We start from the raw sequence: 20,228 nt of genomic DNA, 5'->3' as shown, positions 1-20,228 counted from the left end.
TTATATAAATTTTAGTTTTAGCTATTATTAATCACTTCCTCTTCTTTGTTTCCACAGAGAGCACTGTGCATGCCCTGCTCACAGCATTTACCATACTGTTTTAGAGAAAGACATCCCGGGCCGGGCATGGTGGCTCACGCCTGTAATCCTAGCACTTAGGGAGGCCGAGGTGTGGGATCACCTGAGGTCAGGAGTTCAAGACCAGCCTGGCCAACACAGTGAAACCCTGTCTCTACTAAAAATATGAAAAATTAGCCCAGTGTGGTGGTATGTGCCTGTAATCCCAGCTACTCAAGAGGTTGAGGCAGGAGAATTGCTTGAACCTGGGAAGTGGAGTTTTCAGTGAGCTGAGATCATGCCGCTGCACTCCAGCCTGGGTGACAGAGTGAGACTCCATCTCGGGGGAAAAAAAAAGAGAAAGATACCCTGATGAAGTGAAAAGAGCAAAGGCTTTAGATTCACATCGGCTTAAAGTCCCAGCTCTTCTACTTATCAGCTGAGATCTGAACCCCAGATAGGAATCCAAATTACACAGCCTCTCTAAATCTCTTAGTTCTATCATTCATAAAGTAGAGACAATACTTATTTATGTGGTTGGGTTGGAAAAGTGAAAAAATAACCTGTGCAAAAGTACCTAGCAGTGTGTATGTATGTAACAAGCCTTACAAGATGAAGCGAACCATCTCAAGAAAGAGGATTGGAATACAGAGTGGTAGGATGAGATTTTTGTCAACTTGAGGGAGGGAGCTTTACCTTTCTGCCCTGGGATTCTCTTGCTCGCCTTGGACCTTGGTGGTTTCTTCCATTGACCACATCTCCTCTGACTTCAAAATCATGCTGAAAGAAAACAAACACAAACCATCAGGATCAGAGAAAGAGAAGCTTCCTTCAATGGAAGTGGAGCAGACTCGTCATATTCAAGGTATTCAAGCTGGGTGTGGTGGCTCATGACCTGTAGTCCTAGCACTTTGTGAGGCCGAGGTGGGTGGGTCACTAGAGGTCAGGTGTTTGAGACCAACCTAGCCAACATGGTGAAACCCCATCTCTACTAAAAAAAAATACAGGCTGGGTGCGGTGGCTCACACCTGTAATCCTAGCACTTTGGAAGGCTGAGGCAGGTGGATCATTTGAGGTCAGGAGTTCAAGACCAGCCTGGCCAACATGGTGAAAACGTGTCTCTACTAAAATACAAAAAATTAGCTGGGCGTGGTGGTGGGTGTCTGTAATCCCAGCTACTCGGAAGGCTGAGGCAGGAGAATCGCTTGAACCTGGGAGGCAGAGGTGGCAATGAGCCGAGATCTCTCCACTGCACTGCAGCCTGGGTGACAGAGTGAGACTCCGTCTCAAAAAAATAAATAAATTAGGCTGGGTAAGGCACTTTGGGAGGGTGAGGTGGGCAGATCACAAGGTCAGGGGTTCAAGACCAGTCTGGCCGACATGGTGAAACCCCGTCTCTACTAAAAATACAAAAATTATCTGGGCATTGTAGCACGTGCCTGTAATCCCATCTACTTGGGAAGCTGAGGCAGGAGGATAGCTTGAGACCCATCTGGGCAACACAGTGAGACCCCTTCTCTACAAAAGATATATAGAACCTCAACCAGGCACAGTTGCGTGTGCCTGTAGTCCCAATTTCTTGGGAAGCTGAGGCTGGAGGATCACTTGGGCCCAAGAGTTGGAGGCTGCAGTGAACTATGATCACACCACCTCACTCCCAACTGGGTAACAAAGTGAGACCCTGCTTTAAAAAAAAAAAAAAGGAAAGAAAGAAAAGAAAAGAAGAAAGAAAGGAAGAGAGGAAGAGAGAGGGCTGGGTGTGGTGGCTCAATCCTATAATCCCAGCACTTTGGGAGGCCGAGGCAGGCAGATCACCTGAGGTCAGAAGTTCGAGACCAGTCTGCCCAACATGGTGAAACCCTGACTCTACTAAAAATTATCCAGGCCTGGTGGCGGGCGCCTGTAATCCCAGCTACTCGGGAGGCTGAGGCAGGAGAATCACTTGAACTCAAGAGGTGGAGGTTGCAGTAAGCTGAGAAAATGCCCTGGGTGACAAGAGTGAGAAACTCCATCTCAAAAAAAAAAGAAAAAGAATTTGCTGGGCAGAGATTTGACCAAAAGCAAGTAAAATCATTCTATATGGTAGACCAGGTGAAATGACCAGGATCTCAGTTGTTGAAATCATTCACTGAAGCATATCTTTGTGTGCGGAAATTAACAATTGGCTTTTCACCTCACTGGGACTTAACGTATTTTAATTTTCAACATCTATCTCCTCTCAAAACATTCACTTAGCATTTAGATTAACTGCTAACACAGCGCTGTTATAAAGATAACAGATAAATTCCCTATCTTCTATAGCAATTGTAATATTATCATTTAAAGAAATAAAGCCTTTTTAAATTTCCACTGAGAGATTTACACAGTTAATGGAACCAAAATGATAAAATATACATTTAATATACTGAAGAAAGTTAGAGGTTTTTCATAATCACTATTATGACAGGTCATGGACATGAGAATGAAGAATAATGAGACTGGGGAGAAATTTGAGGAAGAATGCTTAGAAACAATTCTGACCGAAACTTAGATTGTAGGGAAGGCCACATGTGTTGCCAAGAGTTTTGTGAAGAAAAATAAAGGCAAGAGTATAACCACCAGCTATTACTAGGGGAAGAATACCTGATGTTTCCTAGTTACTTGAATGAGGAGTCTAGTGATAAATCTGTCATTTATTTGAAGACTCCCATGTTTATAGTTCTAATTGTATCTGCTTCATACAATGTGTCCAACTGCCTATTTAACCTCTCTATCCAGATGTCTAGTATATATCTCAAAATTCACGCATCTGGCTGGGCACAGTGGCTCATGCCTGTAATCCAAACACTTTGGGAGACCAAGGTGGGTTGATCACTCAAGGTCAGGAGTTTGAGACCAGCCTGACTAATACGGTGAAACCCCTTCTCTACTAAAAATATAAATATTAGCCAGGTGTTGTGGTGGGTGCCTGTAATCCCAGCTACTTGAGAGGCTGAGGCAGAACTGCTCGAACCTGGGAGGCAGAGGCTGCAGTAAGTGGAGATTGCATCACTGTACTCCATGCACTCTAGCCTGGGTAACAGAACGAGACTTCATCTCCAAGAAAAAAAAAAGACAAAATAAAAATTCACGCATCTAAAACAGAGTTCCTGATTCCACTCCTGCTTCCTGCCCTTCCCACTCCCCCAAATTCCCTACCATGTCTTCCTTATCTAATTTAACATTACTAACAAGATCAGGCCAAAACTCAAATGTCACCCCTTCAATTTCTCTTCACCTTATTGTCCAAATTTAATCCATTAGCAAGTCCTATCTTCAGACATATCCCAAACCAACCTGCTTTTTAAAAAACCTTCTCCCCACCACCAATTACCACAAGGATAAAATCTGAATTCCTTACCATGGCTCACACTAAATACTATGTGATTTGGCCATCATCTATGATCTTCTCCCATTCCTTGACTGATCTCTGCCTCCATACATAATTGGCCAATTCACTGGCCTATCTATTATAATTATTATTATTTTTTGAGACGGAGTCTTGCTCTGTCACCCAGGCTGGATGGAGTGCAGTAGTGCCATCTTGGCTCACTATAATCTACCTCCCGGGTTCAAGTGATTCTCCTGCTTTAGCTGCCCAAGTAGCTGGGATTACAGGCTCGTGCCACCACCCCCAGCTAATACTTGCATTTTTTTTTTTTTTGAGACGGAGTCTCACTCTGTCGCCCAGGTTGGAGTGCAGTGGCATGATAGCTCTTTACAACCTCTGCCTCCCAGGTTCAAGCAGTTCTCCTGCCTCAGCCTCCCAAGTAGCTGGGACTACAGATGCCCACCATGCCTGGCTAATTTTTCTATTTTTAGTAGACATGAGGTTTCACCATATTGGCCAGGTTGGTCTCAAATTCCTGACTTTGTGATCTGCCTGCCTCGGCCTCCCAAAGTGTTAGGATTACAGGCGTGAGCCAATGCCAGGCCTAATTTTTGCTTTTTTTTTTTTTTTTGAGACAGAGTCTCGCTCTGTTGCCAGGTGCCAGGCTGGAGTGCAGTGGCATGATCTCAGCTCACTGTAACCTCCACCTCCTGGGTTCAAGCAATTCTCCTGACTCAGCCTCCTGAGTAGCTGGGATTACAGACGCATGCCACCGCACCTGGTAATTTTTGTGTATATATATATATTTTGAGACGGAGTTTCGCTCGTGTTGCCCAGGCTGGAGTGCAATGGCGCAATCTCGGCTCACCGCAACCTCTGCCTCCTGGGTTCAGGCAATTCTCCTGCCTCAGCCTCCCAAGTAGCTGGGATTACAGGCATGCACCACCGTGCCCAGCTAATTTTTTGTATTTTTAGTAGAGACGAGGTTTCACTCGTCTCTAGGATGAAACGGGGTTTCATCCTGGCCAGGATGGTCTCAATCACTTAACCTCGTGATCTGCTCGCCTCGGACTCCCAAAGTGCTAGGATTACAGGCGTGAGCCACCGTGCCCGGCCAATTTTTGCATTTTTAGAAAGAGATGGGGTTTTGCTATGTTGGCCAGGCTAGTCTTGAGCTCCTGACCTCAGGTGATCCGCCTGCCTCAGCCTCCCAGAGTGCTGGGATTACAGGCATGAGCCACCATGCCCGGTCCTTTTATTATTATTTGAGATGAGAGTCTTGCTCTGTCACCCAGGCTGGAGTGCAGTGCAATCCTGGATCACTGGAGCCTCCCCCTCCCAGGTTCAAGCAATTCTCCTGCCTTGGCCTCTGGAGTAGCTGGGATAACAGCCACATGTCACTATGCCTGGCTAGTTTTTTTTTTTTTTTTTTGAGACAGTCTTGCTCTGTCACCCAGGCTGGAGTGCAGTGGCATGATCTCAGCTCACTCTAGCCTCTGCCTCCTGGGTTCAAGTGATTCTCTTGCCTCGGCCTCCCAAGTAACTGGGACTACAGGCTCGTGCCACCACACCTGGCTAATTTTTTGTATTTTTAGTAGAGACAGGGTTTTACCGTGTTAGCCAGGATGATCTTGATCTCCTGACCTTGTGATCTGCCCACCTTGGCCTCCCAAAGTGCTGGGATTACAGGCATGAGCCACCGCACCTGGCTTAGTTTTTTATATTTTTGGTAGAGGTGGTAGCATGAGCTACCATGCCTGGCCAACACTGGCCTATCTTTTAAAAATAAATCAAGCTCTGGCCGGGCGTGGCAGTGGCTCATGCCTGTAATCCCAGGACTTTGGGAGGCTGAGGCAGGTGGATCACTTGAGGTCAGGAGTTTCAGACCAGCCTGGCCAATAGGGTAAAACCCCATCTCTACCAAAAATATAAAAAACTAGCTGGGCATGGTGGCACGTGCCTGTAATCCCAGCCACTCGGAGACCAAGGCAGGAGAATCGCTTGAACCAGGAGGTGGAGTTTGCAGTGAGCCAAGATTGTGCCACTGCACTCCAGCTTGGGGTATACAGTGAGACTCCGTCTCAAAAAAAAAAACCCAAAAAAGCAAAAATCAAAAAACCAAGCTCCTTATTATCACAAGACCTTTATGTTTGCTATTCCTCTGCCTATAACATACATTCCCTCCAGTTTTCAAGGACCATTCTTTCTTGTTATTTAGGTCTCAGCTCAATCTTTTCAGAAAGGCCTTCCCTGGCCTCCTTAAACGAAAGTAATCAACAACCTTTATTGCTATCTTAATTCATCTTTATTGTGTATCTCCCCTCAATAGAACCTGAATCCTGCCAGGGACTTGGTTAGTCTTGTTTACTGCTGTATTCCTAGTGCCCAGCACATAGTAGGCTCACATAAATAGCCACTGAATAAAAGTTAAAACCAACACAAATATCATTTAATTAATTATGAATATATTGAATTGTGTATAATAGTTTATAAAATTATTTTCACATTTTATTTTGCCTGATCTGTTGTTAGAGAAGCTCTCAGATGGCTGTTCTAAAATTATCCTTCCTCCTACACTCTATCTTATTTACCTCTCACTGTTCTCAGTATCATAAAGTGCAACATCTTTTCGAAGTAATCAGAATTCTAAACAGATACGTTTGCATGTATATATATGTATATATGCATATGTGCACACACAAGCACACCTTTTTTTTTTTTTTTAAAAGAGATAGGGTCTTGCTCTGTCACCCAGGCTAGAGTGCAGTGGCATGATCATAGCTCACTGCAGCCTTGAACTCCTGGGCTCAAGTGATTCTCCCAGCTTAGCTTCCTCAGTAGCTAAGACTACAGGTGCACACTTCCATACCTGGCTAATTAAAAAAATATTTTGTGTGTGTAGACAGAGTCTCACTCTGTTGCCCAGGCTGGTTCCAAACTCCTGGCCTCAAGCAATCCTCCTAAAGTGCCAGTGTAAGTGTGAGGCACTGCACCTGGACTGCATATTAATATGAAGTATTTTTCTTCAACAGTGAATGGTCTGTTTTCTACAAAGGTATATGTAAGTGGGCCCACGTCTTGTCCTTATGAATCTTTTTTTTCCCTTCTCTTTTCCCCAAAGAAAGAACTGTTTCTTTTGAAATCTAGAACAAATGAGAACACAGAATATCCTGGTTTGCTCCGAATAATAATTGATGATCCCCATAATCAAAGAAAATTTGTGCATTATCAAAGAAAGTGGTGCATTGATGGAAGGAAGCAAATACATTTTTAACTATGTGACTCAATGACACCATGTCTCTGATTAGTTTGTAACATCAAGTACTTACCTCATTCAGCATTTTTCTTTCTTTAATAGACTGGGTCACCCCTAAGGAGATCATAGAAAACACAGGTTACATACAGCAGAAGAATGTGCTCTTTTCATGGAGATGGGAGGTCAGCGATTCACAAAAGAATAACAGAGAGGTCCTTTCCTTCGAAAGCCACAGCCTTTAATAAGGCTTCTAGCAGCAGTTTCCTTCTGGAGACACAGTTGATGTTTAATTTAAACATCATCAGTTTGGCTGCTGCACATGGATTCCTGCCGACTATTAAATAAATCCCTAGTTCCTATGCTAACATTGCTAGGAGCAGATTAGGTCCTATTAGTTATAAAAGGGACCCATTTTCCCAGCATCACCAGCTTTTCTGAACAAAGTGATATGTACTAAAGATAAAGGTAGTTTTGTGTTACCATTAAAGACCTTTTGGTAATTCAGTCTCAGCATCAGCAAAAACCTTAGGTGTTAAAATGTTAGGTGTAAAAATGCAATTCTTAGGTGTTAAAGGGAGGAGGGGAGAAATAGTATTGTACTTACAGAAATAGCTAACTACCCATTTTCCTCCTGCAATTCCCAGAAAATATTTCAGTGTCCGTTCACACACAAACTCAGCATCTGCAGAATGAAAAACATCCAAAGGATTAAAAGTTGAAAACACATTCAGGAAGTGTTGTCCTAAGAAGCTAAAGTGCCTCCAAGCACTTTGGAGGCCAAGGCGGGCAGATCACCTGAGGTCGGGAGTTCAAGACCAGCCCGACCAACATGGTGAAACCCTGTCTTTGAAAAAAAAAAAAAGAAGCTAAAGTGCCTCAGCTTCTTACACTCCCAAGATCAATCTGGATTTATGATTCTAAAATCCTGGTGACAGAATCAGACACTGAAAACACCACTAATTATAACCAGCAGGTGTGGATCTTTGGAAGCCTAGGAGAGGCTGATATGAAGACCAGAGGAAACGTCTGTCAACACCCTCTCCCCAACACCCATCTTCTAGATGCTAAGGCTAGCTATAGATCTCCATTGTAGTGTTCAAGGAATTAGGAATTATCCATGTCAACAGTTTTGATTAATGTGGATGGAGAACATCTGTATTACTAGATGGTAATATGTAAAAGGAGAAGAAAACAGTATTGTTGAAAACCTAAAGCTGAAATATCAATGTAATGACAAATTTTTACCCCTAGAATGTCCAATCTGGGGAGTCCTAACCCTCTAATATTCCCCTGAGAGGGATAGGAGAATACAGAGTTTTCAGAGCTTCTGTAAAAGTATTTCAGAAAGCAGTAGCTAAAGAATCACTTGTTTATTTCCCAGTGTTTTAAAGGCCCTTCTGAAGAACTAAGCAAACTAAGGAAAGACCATTTAATTTTAAACGGGAGAAATGTACTTAACTCAATCCTAAACACAGTAGGCTATCTGCAAGCAGTAGCAGCAGCCATTCTCCCTCACAGAATTCCTTACAATTTTTGAAGTTTTTTTTGTTTAACTGCTATAAAATCCGATTTAATAATATGTGTGTATATATATATGTGTGTGTGTGTGTGTATATGTGTGTGTGTGTGTGTGTGTGTATATATATATTTTAAGACGGAGTCTCGCTCTGTCGCCATTTTGGCTCACTGCAACCTCCGCCTCCTGAGTTCAAGTGATACTCCTGCCTCAGCTTCCTAAGTAGCTGGGACTACAGGCACGTGCCACTATTCCCGGTTCATTTTTTGTATTTTTAGTAGAGATGGCATTTCATAATGTTGGCCAGGATGGTCTCAATCTTCTGACCTCGTGATCTGCTCACCTCGGCCTCCCAAAGTGCTGGGGTTACAGACGTGAGCCACCGCACCCAGCAATATATATTAAACTTAAAAATTTAGCTCATTTTTAGTTCAAAAGTAGCAAATGTTATATTGCCTTTGAGTTTAAAGATTGAACTACTTTAGATTTAGTTTGCATTTTAAAGTTTTCTTTTTTGAGATGGAGTCTTGCTCTGTCGCCCAAGCTGGAGTGCAATGGCACAATCTCGGCTAACTGCAACCTCTGCCTCCCGGCTTCAAGCGTTTCTCCTGCCTCAGCCTCCTGAGTAGTACTCCTGAGTAGCTTGGAGTACAGGTGCATGCCATCACGCTTGACTAATTTTTTGTATTTTTAGTAGAGACGGGGTTAACCAGGATAGTCTCGATCTCACGACCTTGTAATCTGCCCGCCTCAGCCTCCCAAAGTGCTGGGATTATAGGCGTGAGCCACCATGCCTTGCCTCTATTTTTTTTTTCTTTCACCCAGGTTGGAGTGCAGTGGTGCGATCTCGGCTCACTGCGACATCTGCCTCCCAGGTTCAAGCAATTCTCCTGCCTCAGCCTCTTGACTAGCTGGGGTTATAGTCCTATGCCACCACATCTGGCTAATTTTTGTATTTTTAATAGAGACACAGTTTCACCATATTGATCAGGCTGATCTTGAATTCCTGACCTCATGATCTACCTGCCTTGGCCTCCCAAAGTGCTGGGATTACATGGGTGAGCCACTGCGCCCAGCCTACCCTCCAAATCTTAACCCAAAACAAAAAAGGGTTAAGGAAACAGCAAAACTATTATTTGTCTTTCATAAAGTAATTGATTGACTATTAGAAGACTATCATCCATGCTATGCTTAACAACTATTCTAATTTTTTCATGTGGTTTTATGCAGCAGATACAAAGTATTCTGTTATAGTTCTTGGTATACCTGTTTTCATAACAACATGAGTAGTCTCTTCAGTAATTTGATTAGTTAAAGTGATGTGGTGTTTTCTGGCAAACTTGTACACGAGCACCTGAAATTAAATCAAATATTCCTTTATTATAAGTTACCTCTAGTACACAGCTTAGAATACTCATCATCCTACCATAGCACATGTTTACCTACGTAATAAACCTGCACATTCGGCACATATATCCCGGAACTTAAAGTAAAAAAAAAAACACTAATTATCCTAGCTTTTAGTCTCCATTTTTCTCAGAAACGGTACATTTAAAAAATTCTAAGATGCTTGAAGTCTTAAATAGTTTAATAAAAATTATGTACACATCAGCAGATGTGGAATTACAGCTAAGTATTCAAAATAATATTATACACCTACTATGTACCAAAAAACTTAAAACAAAAAAATATATATTGAGCCGGACATGGTGGCTCATGCCTGTAATCCCAGCACTTTGGGAAGCTGAGGTGGGAGGACTGCTTGAGCCCAGGAGTTTGAGACCAAGCTCAGCCTGGGCAATAGAGATCTCATGTTTAAAAAAAAAAAAGTAAAAAGAAAAAATATGTATTAATTTTTCTTTAATAGCAAATATCATTTGATTCCCTAAGACAGTTTCTTTGCATAGTGACACTCTACTGTACTATAAATGTATTAGCTTACACTTTATAAGCTAAGAGGTAAATAGCCTACACAAAAAGTTATGCTACAGACACATATGGCTTAAAACCAAGACTCAACCCTCTGACAGTTACAAAACACTGAAATCAAGATGTTACTAAAAGTCAGTGCAAAAGCTATCATTCTCTCGTAAGGAGAAGGCTTAGAAGGGGTTCACATTCTTCCCAAAAGAAATTTAGAGTCCTCTAGCTATTATCTATCAACCAAATAAAAATCAATAGGCAGCAAAAAAAAAATTAACCAGATCCATTATGGGCACAGTGACCTAACTGGTAGGTATTGTCTGATAAATAACTTTGTTTACCAAGGACAATCATTTACTAGCCACAGCCACCCACACCAGTGTTTACGTGCTGCACAATACTGCCATGAAGGTCAGGTCATCTTTCTTTCATGTTGTCTCACTCCATACTGCTACAGGGCACTGAAATAATGCAGGCTAGAGAAGATAATGACATCCTCCTCTTTTGCCACCACCCTCTGCCAGGATCATTAGCAATTCTGACCTGATTAATTGCTGAAATCTCAGCCTTGAAACAGTGTTCAGTTAGAAAAGCAATGCTGAACGCTGAAAGATCATCTTAATATGGGCTTCAGAATTAATCATGTGTAATACAGTCAGTAGCTTTCATCATAAATTTACCACACTTCACTAAGTCTGAATAGAGCTCAAAGTTTTCCTCTTTGCTTGTTTAAAGACAACATGTACCCAAGCCACTTGCAGTCTAATCTGCAGCTCAGAATTGCCCTTGGTAAAAAAGATTAGACCATTTCAGACATCTCTCAAAAGCTGAGCTTGCAAAACAAAGGGATAAAGAATGCTAATTTTCAATGAATAAATATAGAATTCTGTAAGTGATCAAGAGCCACTAAAACAGACACAGGTAAGAGCTTTCAGAGAAAGTTGTTGGTCTGGACATGGGACTATGAGATGAAAACATTTATAGCCATCACTGTGTACTTACTTGTTGTATCTACCAGGGCAGCCACAGCTTGCTTTGCCCTTTTAGTAGTGGGATACAACTGGCCACAGAGATGTTATGCTAAGTCACTACCTACGAAGAAGTTAGAATGAAGAATCCTAGGAAGGATATATTAAGAAAGATATTTCAGAATGACTTGGTCATCTCTCAGTGTGCAATAAATGGCACCCACTACTGAATCCATTTGACACTCTGATATGTTAACTCACCATAGTTTTAAAGAAATATTCATGCAATTATTTTTGTTATGAAGTGATGCCAATGACAATTAATAGTGGTAAACTTCTCAGGATGTCTGAAATCTACAAAGAGCCCAAGCAGAAATGAGGTGTTACTGGTTTTGTTTTTTTTTTTTTTGAGACAGAGTCTCGCTCTTTGCTCTTTTGCCAGGCGCCAGGCTGGAGTGCAGTGGTATGATCTCGGCTCACTGCAACCTCCACCTCCTGGCTTCAAGCAATTCTCCTGCCTCAGCCTCCCGAATAGCTGGGACTACAGGCACACGCCACCATGCCCAGCTAATTTTTGTATTTTAGTAGAGACGGGATGTCACTATGTTGGCCAGGGTGGTCTTGATCTCTTGACCTAGTGATCCACCCGCCTCAGCCTCCCAAAGTGCTGGGATTACAGGCATGAGCTACCGCGCCCGGCCGGTGTTATTGGTCTTAATATTTTAACGAGTATTTTTTCACATTGTGAAGTAATTCCCACTTCTGGCATTAAGGGCTGATGGTGATGCCAAAATCCTAATAGCAAGGGGTGTTGCAGAGCAGAAGTGACAGGGCAGGCTATTGAATAACTGTCTTACAAGCCAAGATAAAAACAAATACTAGAGAAATGCTACTGTCTGGCAGTACGTTTGGAACCAGTCTGAATTTAGTTAAACATGCTGGTAAGTTCACTCAGATGTGAGTCAAGGGGGAAAAAAAGATGCCTTCTGGGGAATGAAGCTATACCTACTTGCTTTTATAGATAAAAATGAAAATTCAAATTCAAAAGTCCTATATCATACCCAAAGTATAGCTTTTCCGCTAATATTTAATAATACATATGGATATACTCACAAATTCTTCTGGGGTCAAGCCTGACACTACCATGGACATTCTTTTGTTGACCCTTTCTGTTGAAGCTGCCAGTTCTGGCTTCTTCCTGCTCACACTTTCTTCCACTGCATTACACCCAGCAGTATTAGTATGAGCAGCAGCTAGACTCTTAGCAGATTCTGCAACTTGAAACTGGGGTACTTTCGATGTAGAGGCTGAAGATGGTATGCTGCCAGCATGAGATGATTCTGGGGCTCTGTCTTCAGAAGGATCAGATTCAGGGTCATCAGAGAAGAGTCTGATTCCAGATTCTAGGTAAGGGGTTCCCTCTGAAAGGAATGGGAAAAGTTTAATTTACACAACAATGAATGTTGAATTACAAAGTTCTACTCTCTGCTAAGAATTAAAAAGACCAATTAAGTTAGATTAAGAGAAAAATGGGTACATGAATAAGTGTTGGTTGAAATGCAAAGTAGCTTCATTTCCTAAAAAGGAAATATGGCATTATGTAGCAAAAATCTTAACATGTGATTGCACTGCCAGACAACAATGCTAGTTTTAGAAATATATCCCAGGGAGAGAAAAGATGTGCGCAAAGGTGTAGTCATAGGAATGTTTACTATAACACCGCTTATAATAGTATAAATTTTAGAAACAATCTGAATGTACAATAGGACATGAAATTATGATATATCTAGTCCAATGGAGTACTCTTCACCCATTAGTTTGAATATAAAAGTTGATATACAATAAAACAGAAATGTTACTATTAAAGAAGATACCAAAGCAATATTATTTATCATGACATTATTTTAAAAATAAAAGTTTATGTAAAATGACTGAAGAAACACATCGATATTTTATTATGAAAGAATAAGAGTACAGGTAATTTTATTTTATTTTTTTGAGACAGAGTCTTGGTCTGTCACCCAGGCTAGAGTGCAGGGGCACAAATATGGCTCACCTGCAGCCTTGAACTCCTGAACTCAAGTGATCTTCCTGCCTCAGCCTCCTGAGTAGCTAGAACCACAGGTGTCTGCCTTCCAGCTAATTTTAACTTTTTTTTTTTTTAAAAAAAAGACAGATTCTCGTTCTGTTGCCCAGGCTGGACTGCAGTGGAGCAATCTTGGCTCACTGCAACCTCTGCCTCCCTGGTTCCAGCGATTCTCCTGTCTCAGCCTCCTGAGTAGCTGGGACTACAGGCACCTGCCAACATGCCCAGTTAATTTTTTTACATTTTTAATAGGGACAGGATTTCACCGTGTTAGCCAGGATGGTCTCGATATCCTGACCTCGTGATCCACCTGCCTCAGCCTCCCAAAGTGTTGGTATTACAGGCGTGAGCCACTGTGCCTGGCTTAATTTTTTAACTTTCTGTAGAGATCAGGTCTCGTTTCATTGCCTAGGCTGGTCTTAAACTCTTGGCCTTGAGCAGTCCTCCCACCTTGGCCTCCCTTACAGGCATGAGCCACTGCACCTGGCCTTATTTTATCTTTTAAGAGGTAGCATCTTAGCTTGGTAAAGTGGCTTATGCCTATAATCCCAGCACTTTGGGAGGCTGAGGCAGGAAGACCGCATGAGGCCAGCAGTTAGAGACCAGCCTGGGCAACACAGCAAGACCCCATCTCTAATCTCCACCCCAAATTATCTTCTGTATTTCCTATATTGTCCAATTTGGGGGCAATGAGCATATAGTAATTTTGTAAGAAAGGAAAAAAAAAGTTGAATAATGTGGCAAATGCTTTATTTTTGTTTCTTCATCCAAGGTAACAACACCATTACTTTTTTCACTTAATAAATCAACAGATATAATTACCAAATTAAGAACAGCAGAGACCTTGAAACATTTCAGAAAATGTCATGCTATCAGGAATTAAGCTAAGTACAATGTATGAGATTCCTAAAATCACCCTAATGAGCATGGCCAAATACCACATTTGATGTCAAACAGTGCCTTTTATGATAATGTGTTTTTGAGGATTAATTAAAAACTTTCTTTACTGATTAAAACTTTGATTTACAAGCTATAAAACACCATTCATTAAAAGTGATTTATAAGGCATAAAATATATAGTCATTTATATTCATTAACTCAAAGAAGAGACTGCTTTGGGATTTGACTCATTTTCCAATAAAGGACCAGCCTAAAACTTTATTCTATGGCCTTAGGACTCTTGTCTAGCAGTCGAAATAAAAAATATATATATATTTTTGAGACGGAGTCTTACTCTGTCGCCCAGACTGGAGTGCAGTGGTTGATCTTGGCTCACCACAACCTCCGCCTCCGAGGTTCAAGTGATTCTCCTGCCTCAGTCTCCCAAGTGGCTAGGATTACAGGCATACACTACCACACCCAGTTAATTATTTTGTATTTTTAGTAGAGACAGGGTTTCACCATGTTGGCGAGGCTGGTATTGAAATCCTGACCTCAAGTGATCCACCCACCTTACCTGAAATATTTAGAGCACACCAAGACTCCTTCGTCCTCAAAATTATTAGTTAAACCATTAATTAAAATACAGATGGATTAACAGCTCCAATAATTTTCAAGTAAAACTGGATTAACACTTGAGTTATTTTTCTAAAATGGGCTTAAGTATAACAAAAGTATCCATGATTGACTAGTACATCTAAAAGTTGGTTAACTAGAATATCTTTATGTAGGATTCAGAGTAAAATCAAAGTGTTTGTTCCACTAGAGCAGATGAAATATTACCTAGATCTTGCCTTGGCAAGTAAGATGGTTCCATTAAATCTTGTGGCCCAGACTTTTCCAGTTGTTGCTCCTCCACATCAACCTTAACGAGCTCCTCTTGAGATGGGTAGTTTCCATTCTGAAGACTCCCAGAGCAACTGTGCACGCACCACCTATCATCTAATGACTGGCATTTAGAAGGGGATGACCTAGAAAGATGAATGGAAGGAGAAAACCATCACCACCAATTGTGAAAGGACAAATCATACTTCCTGGGCAGCCAAAGCATAAATGAAATGGCTCGTGTCAGAGAGATCAGAAATGACTGGCAAAAAAGAGCCCACATGACAGCCTAGAAGTCTGGATTCATGTTGCCTGCCAATATGTCACAGTTGACATGTAACATCTCCCCTAGGGGTTGGGTTGGTCTGAGGCACTGTATCTCCTAGCTGTTTAAAAGCAGGTCAGTTGCTGGGTGTGGTGGTTTGTGCCTGTAATCCCAGCTACTCGGGAGGCTGAAGCAGGAGAAATGCTTGAACCTGGGAGGCGGAGGTTGCAGTGAGCTGAGATTGCACCACTGCACTCCCTCTTGGGCAACAGAGCCAGACTCTGCTCCCCACAGCCACCAAAAAAGAAAAAGAAAAGAGAAAGAGAAAGAATAAAAGCAAGTCAGCAAATTTTTACCAAATTACTCACTGCCACTCACTCTATACAGAATATTCTACTTGAGTCTAAATGGATGTTAGAATCATATCTCTTATGAACATAGAAAGCTGATCAATGTTGACATCTCTACACTCATTCTTTCTACTCAGTTTTAGAAGAATTCATAGAATCATCCCTATTCCCTGACTTTTCAATGTTCAAATTCATTCTTTTTTTTTTTTTTGAGATGCAGTCTAGCTCTGTTGCCCAGGCTAGAGTGCAGTGACACTATCTCGGGTCACTGCAACTTCTGCCTCCCAGGTTCAAGCGATTCTCCTGCCTCAGCCTCCCTAGTAGCTGGGATTATAGGTGCCTACCACCATGCCCAGCTAATCAGTAGAGATGGGGTTTCATTGTGTTGGCCAGGCTGGTCTCGAACTCTTGACCTTTGATCCACTCGCCTCGGCCTCCCAAAGTGCCGGGATTACAAGCGTAAGCCAACGCGCCCAGCCCCAAATTCATTCTAAAAACAAAAGCCATGTTGTTAGAAAAGCATACATACCCAGTAAGTGTACTCTTTCAAGTGTTTAGCACTTTGCAAAATAAGATACTTATCAATAGATTTAAAGGGCCTCAGAGGTTAATTAATTAATTTAAACAATATTAGGTGCTTACTATGGGTCAAATACTAAGGCTAGGCCCTGTAGATTGAAGATGAGCGAGACCTGAATTACTGCTCTCAAGTAATCTAATAGAGGGAGGAAGTTTGATCAATGCATTTGTATAACAGAAATCTCTGTAGAGTATCTCTAGAATGAGGAAGAGCAGGAATATTTGGTCTGAATATTAAATGGAGAAGTAGCTTATTTGGTAAAAGCATGCCAATAAGGTCATTATCTCTGCACATGGCTTTAGTGACCACTGAAGCCAGGACTTTTCATTCTCTGTCACAGCCACAGTACCCAAGCCTCAAAAATATATTCTTAGTCAAGTCCAAGGGGCTTGAAAAAGATGGTATGATGATATTATTGACAACCTGCCACCATTCCCAAAAAGATAAGTAGAAAAATATATATATGTAGTAGGGACTCAAGAAGAAATATGAGAACACGAGTTTCTCTTTTTTTTTCTGGAGAGAGTTTCACTCTTGTTGCCCAGGCTGGAGTGCAAAGGCATGATCTTGGCTCACCGCAACCTCCGCCTCCTGGGTTCAAGTGATTCTCCTGCCTCAGCCTCCCAAGTAGCTGGGATTACAGGCATGTGCCACCACGCCTGGTTAATTTTGTATTTTTGTACAGATGTGGTTTCTCCATGTTAGTCAGGCTGATCTCGAACTCCCGACCTCAGGTGATCCGCCCGCCTCCGCCTCCCAAAGTGCTGGGATTACAGGCGTGAACCACCCCGCCCAGCTAAGAAACATGAGTTTCTTTACCTTACTAGAATGGTAAAATGTGTGACTCTAATAGCTCCATGTCTCTCTTTTCTGAATTACCAAACAGAATTAATAATAGTCTTGAACTTGTCCTTTTAATATCAATCTTATTAAAAAGATCATAGGAGGAAGTAGATAAAGTATTTTAAAAAATATAAAGTGCTGGCCAGGCATGGTAGCTCATGCCCGTAATCCCAGCACTTTTAAGACCAGTCTGGTCAACATAGCAAGAACCCATCTTACATGGGAGGCTCACTTGAGGCCAGGAGTTTGAGACTAGTCTGGTCAACACAGCAAGACCCCATCTCTACAAAAGAAAAAAAGAAAAAAGTGAACTAAACTAAAATAAAGTGCTATTGCTATACAGACTTGTATCAATAGTGGTATAAATACACATCTCTGAAAGATATTCTAAATGTTTTCTGGCTTTGGGAGGCCAAGGCAGGCAGACTACGTGAGTCCAGGAATTTGAGACCAGCCTGGGCAACAAGGTAAAACTCTATCTCTACCAAAAATACAAAAACTCAGCTGGGCGTGGTGGCGCATGCTTGTGGACCCAGGGTGGGAGGATTGCTTAAGCCTGAAAAACAGAGGATGCAGTGAGCCATGATTGCACCACTACACCCCAACCTAGGTGACAGATAAAGACCCTGTCTCAAAAAATAATAATTATTATTTTCTGTGATAAATCAACAGCTAGACTTTTTCTAGAAAGAATTTCAATTAGGGCAAGGGCTGCCTTGAAGAAGTCTACCATCAACTTCCAAGCTTGTTCAGGTTTTAGTTCCATTATATTTTTTTCTGACCTTCAGAAGGGACATATCTATCTACACATTTCTTATGTTGTAGCTTATGTTATAGGTCCAAAAAGCCTACATACAATTAGACAAAAGAAGTATCCTAGAGCAATGAAAGGTTATAAATGTCTGTATACAAAAAACTGGAGAAAGTATGGTGAAAAAAATTAACAATAAGAGTTCAATATAAATAAAGATGTCAGATATCACAACATCTTTGCACTGATGTTTCTTACCTTTCCACTCCTGGTTCTTTATTTTTACTGGTAGAACTATCTGGAGACACCTCAAACTTGTCAGCAGAAAGGCCTTCTGGATTCTGGCTTATAGGATATTCACTACTTTTCTGTGAAGTTAATACTGCTTTAACTGGAATGAGAAAACAAATCTACTTTACTGCTTTGTCCTGGTAGTGTTAATTCAGGTTAGAATTATGATTTTTTCTAAAGCATCAATCTATGATACACAAACTGGTTTTTAAACAAATATATCAGGCAGAATTTTATAAACACAAGTAATGCAACAGACAGATGCTAGCACCAAATGGAACTCAATGATTAAAAAATAATAATGATAATAAAAGGAAAACTTTAAGACAGGGCAAATAAAGACACCTAGCTGAGACAAGACTGAAAAAAAATTTGTATTCCTTGGCCCTGAATTATATATATATATATATATATATATATATATATATATATATATATATATGAAATTTTTATCTCTGTAGCAAAATAATTATACTCAAATCCCCTGAGACAATAGGAAAGAAAGAGTACTGGAAAGCACAAAGTATATTCTTTTCTATATCCCCACTGCCTCCACATCAAAGACTGTGAAATGAGGTTTCAGCTTCTGCATGTTGGGGGTAAACAAGACAAGAGTGTCAGACGAGAAAGAAAAAACAGGTGACATTTTTACTTCACATTTTCAATTACTGGAAAAAAAGGAAAAAGAAAACCAAATAAATAAACCCCAAACAAACACATACACAAAAAAAACCCAAGGTGCTGGTTGATAAGAAATCTTAAGTAATACATGGAACTAAAGATGAAATGGCACGAGAAGGGAAAAAACACAAAACATACTGAAAGCAAAATTCTGGCATGTTACTTCATTCTTTTTTTTTTTTTTTTGAGACGAATTCTCACTCTGTCACCCAAGCTGGAGTGCAATGGTGCAATCTCAATTCACTGCAACCTCTGCCTCCCAGGTTCAAGTGATTCTCCTGCCTCACCCTCCTTACTAACTGGGATTACAGGTGCCCACTACCATGTCCAGCTAATTTTGCTTTGTATTTTTAGTAGAGATGGGGTTTCACCATGTTGGTCAGGCTGGTCTCAAACTCCTGATTTCAGGTGATCAACCTGCTTCAGCCTCCCAAAGTGCTGGGATTATAGATGTGAGTCACCTCACCCAGCCTAGTTCATTTTATATATATATATATATATGTATATATATATATATATATATATATATATGAATTCCTCCAAATGTATCACTGTGTCATTGCCTCTAGGAAGTATCTTAAAGGCAGAAGTATTTATTATTTTATTTTTTTAAGAGATGGGGGTCTTGCTATGTTGACCAGGGTGGTCTCAAACTCTTTTTTTCTTGAGACGAAGTCTTGCTCTGTCACCCAGGCTGGAGTACAGTGGTGTGATCTCGGTTTACTGCAACCTCCACCTCCAGGTTCAAGCAATTCTCCTGCTGTAGCCTCCAGAGAAGCTGGGATAATAGGTGCCTGCCACCACTCTCTGCTAATTTTTTTATTTTTTTTTGTAGAGACAGGGTTTCACCATGTTGCAGGTTGGTCTTGAACTCCTGACCTCAGCTGATCCACCAGCCTTGGCCTCCCAAAGTGCTGGGATTATAGGCATGAGCCACCACACCTACCCCGGTCTCAAACTCTTGAGCTCAAGTGATCCTCCTGCCTTGGCCTCTCACAGTGCTGGGATTACAGGTGTGAGTCACCATGACTGGCCAAGGCAGAAATATTTAATAAGTAAAAACAAATAGTTAAAAGTTGCAAATGTCTTCTATTCATTAAAAAGTCCCTGATGATTGTAATTCATTTTGAGCTTTTATTAGAAAAGCTAAAGGTCATAAACTTAGGTAGAAAATTGAAACAAAAGATTATATTAATTAAACTGTTTTTTAAGACACTGAGTAGACTGGGGGGAAATAATCATTGATTTCCTGAGTTAGTTTCCAAATGCATTATTTATACTTTCCTTTATGCTTGCCTTTTCTGGACCTGTGAGTTTCTTGGATCGTAAGAACTCTGCCTGAAGCTACCAGCTGTTGAAAGTAAGCAGGATCTAACTATGAAGAGAGGTATCATCCTCCCCAACCCCAATACAGGGTGATAATTGATAAAAGAGTAATGTGCGGGTTTCAAGAAATCATATCAAACGAAATGAACCACCGGAACAAGTTAAAAAAAAAAAAAAGTGGCCGGGCATGGTGGCTCACGCCTGATATCCCAGCACTTTGGG

General features: G+C 41.2%; 1 protein-coding gene across 9 annotated transcripts in view; it reads right to left on the bottom strand.

Moving 5' to 3' along the window:
- Positions 1–20,228, bottom strand: part of BRCA1 (BRCA1 DNA repair associated) — a 78,639-nt gene that overhangs the window by 18,922 nt on the left and 39,489 nt on the right. For all 9 annotated transcript variants that reach the window (XM_021673673.2, XM_021673672.2, XM_012443870.3 and 6 more), the window contains 7 exons: positions 17,967–18,099; positions 14,878–15,065; positions 12,183–12,490; positions 9,445–9,532; positions 7,267–7,344; positions 6,736–6,776; positions 754–837 (listed from right to left, as the gene is read on the bottom strand). In XM_021673673.2, coding sequence (XP_021529348.2) covers positions 754–837; positions 6,736–6,776; positions 7,267–7,344; positions 9,445–9,532; positions 12,183–12,490; positions 14,878–15,065; positions 17,967–18,099 — 920 coding nt within the window. The remainder of the gene's footprint in view (positions 1–753; positions 838–6,735; positions 6,777–7,266; positions 7,345–9,444; positions 9,533–12,182; positions 12,491–14,877; positions 15,066–17,966; positions 18,100–20,228) is intronic.

This window comes from Aotus nancymaae, unplaced genomic scaffold (genome assembly GCF_030222135.1).
Source record: "Aotus nancymaae isolate 86718 unplaced genomic scaffold, 86718_ANA_hifiasm-v0.15.2.pri h1tg000089l, whole genome shotgun sequence".
In the NCBI taxonomy this organism is placed as follows: Eukaryota; Metazoa; Chordata; class Mammalia; order Primates; family Aotidae; genus Aotus; species Aotus nancymaae.
The sequence above is the reverse complement of the archived record's forward strand: the minus strand, read 5'-3'. Positions and strand labels throughout refer to the sequence as shown.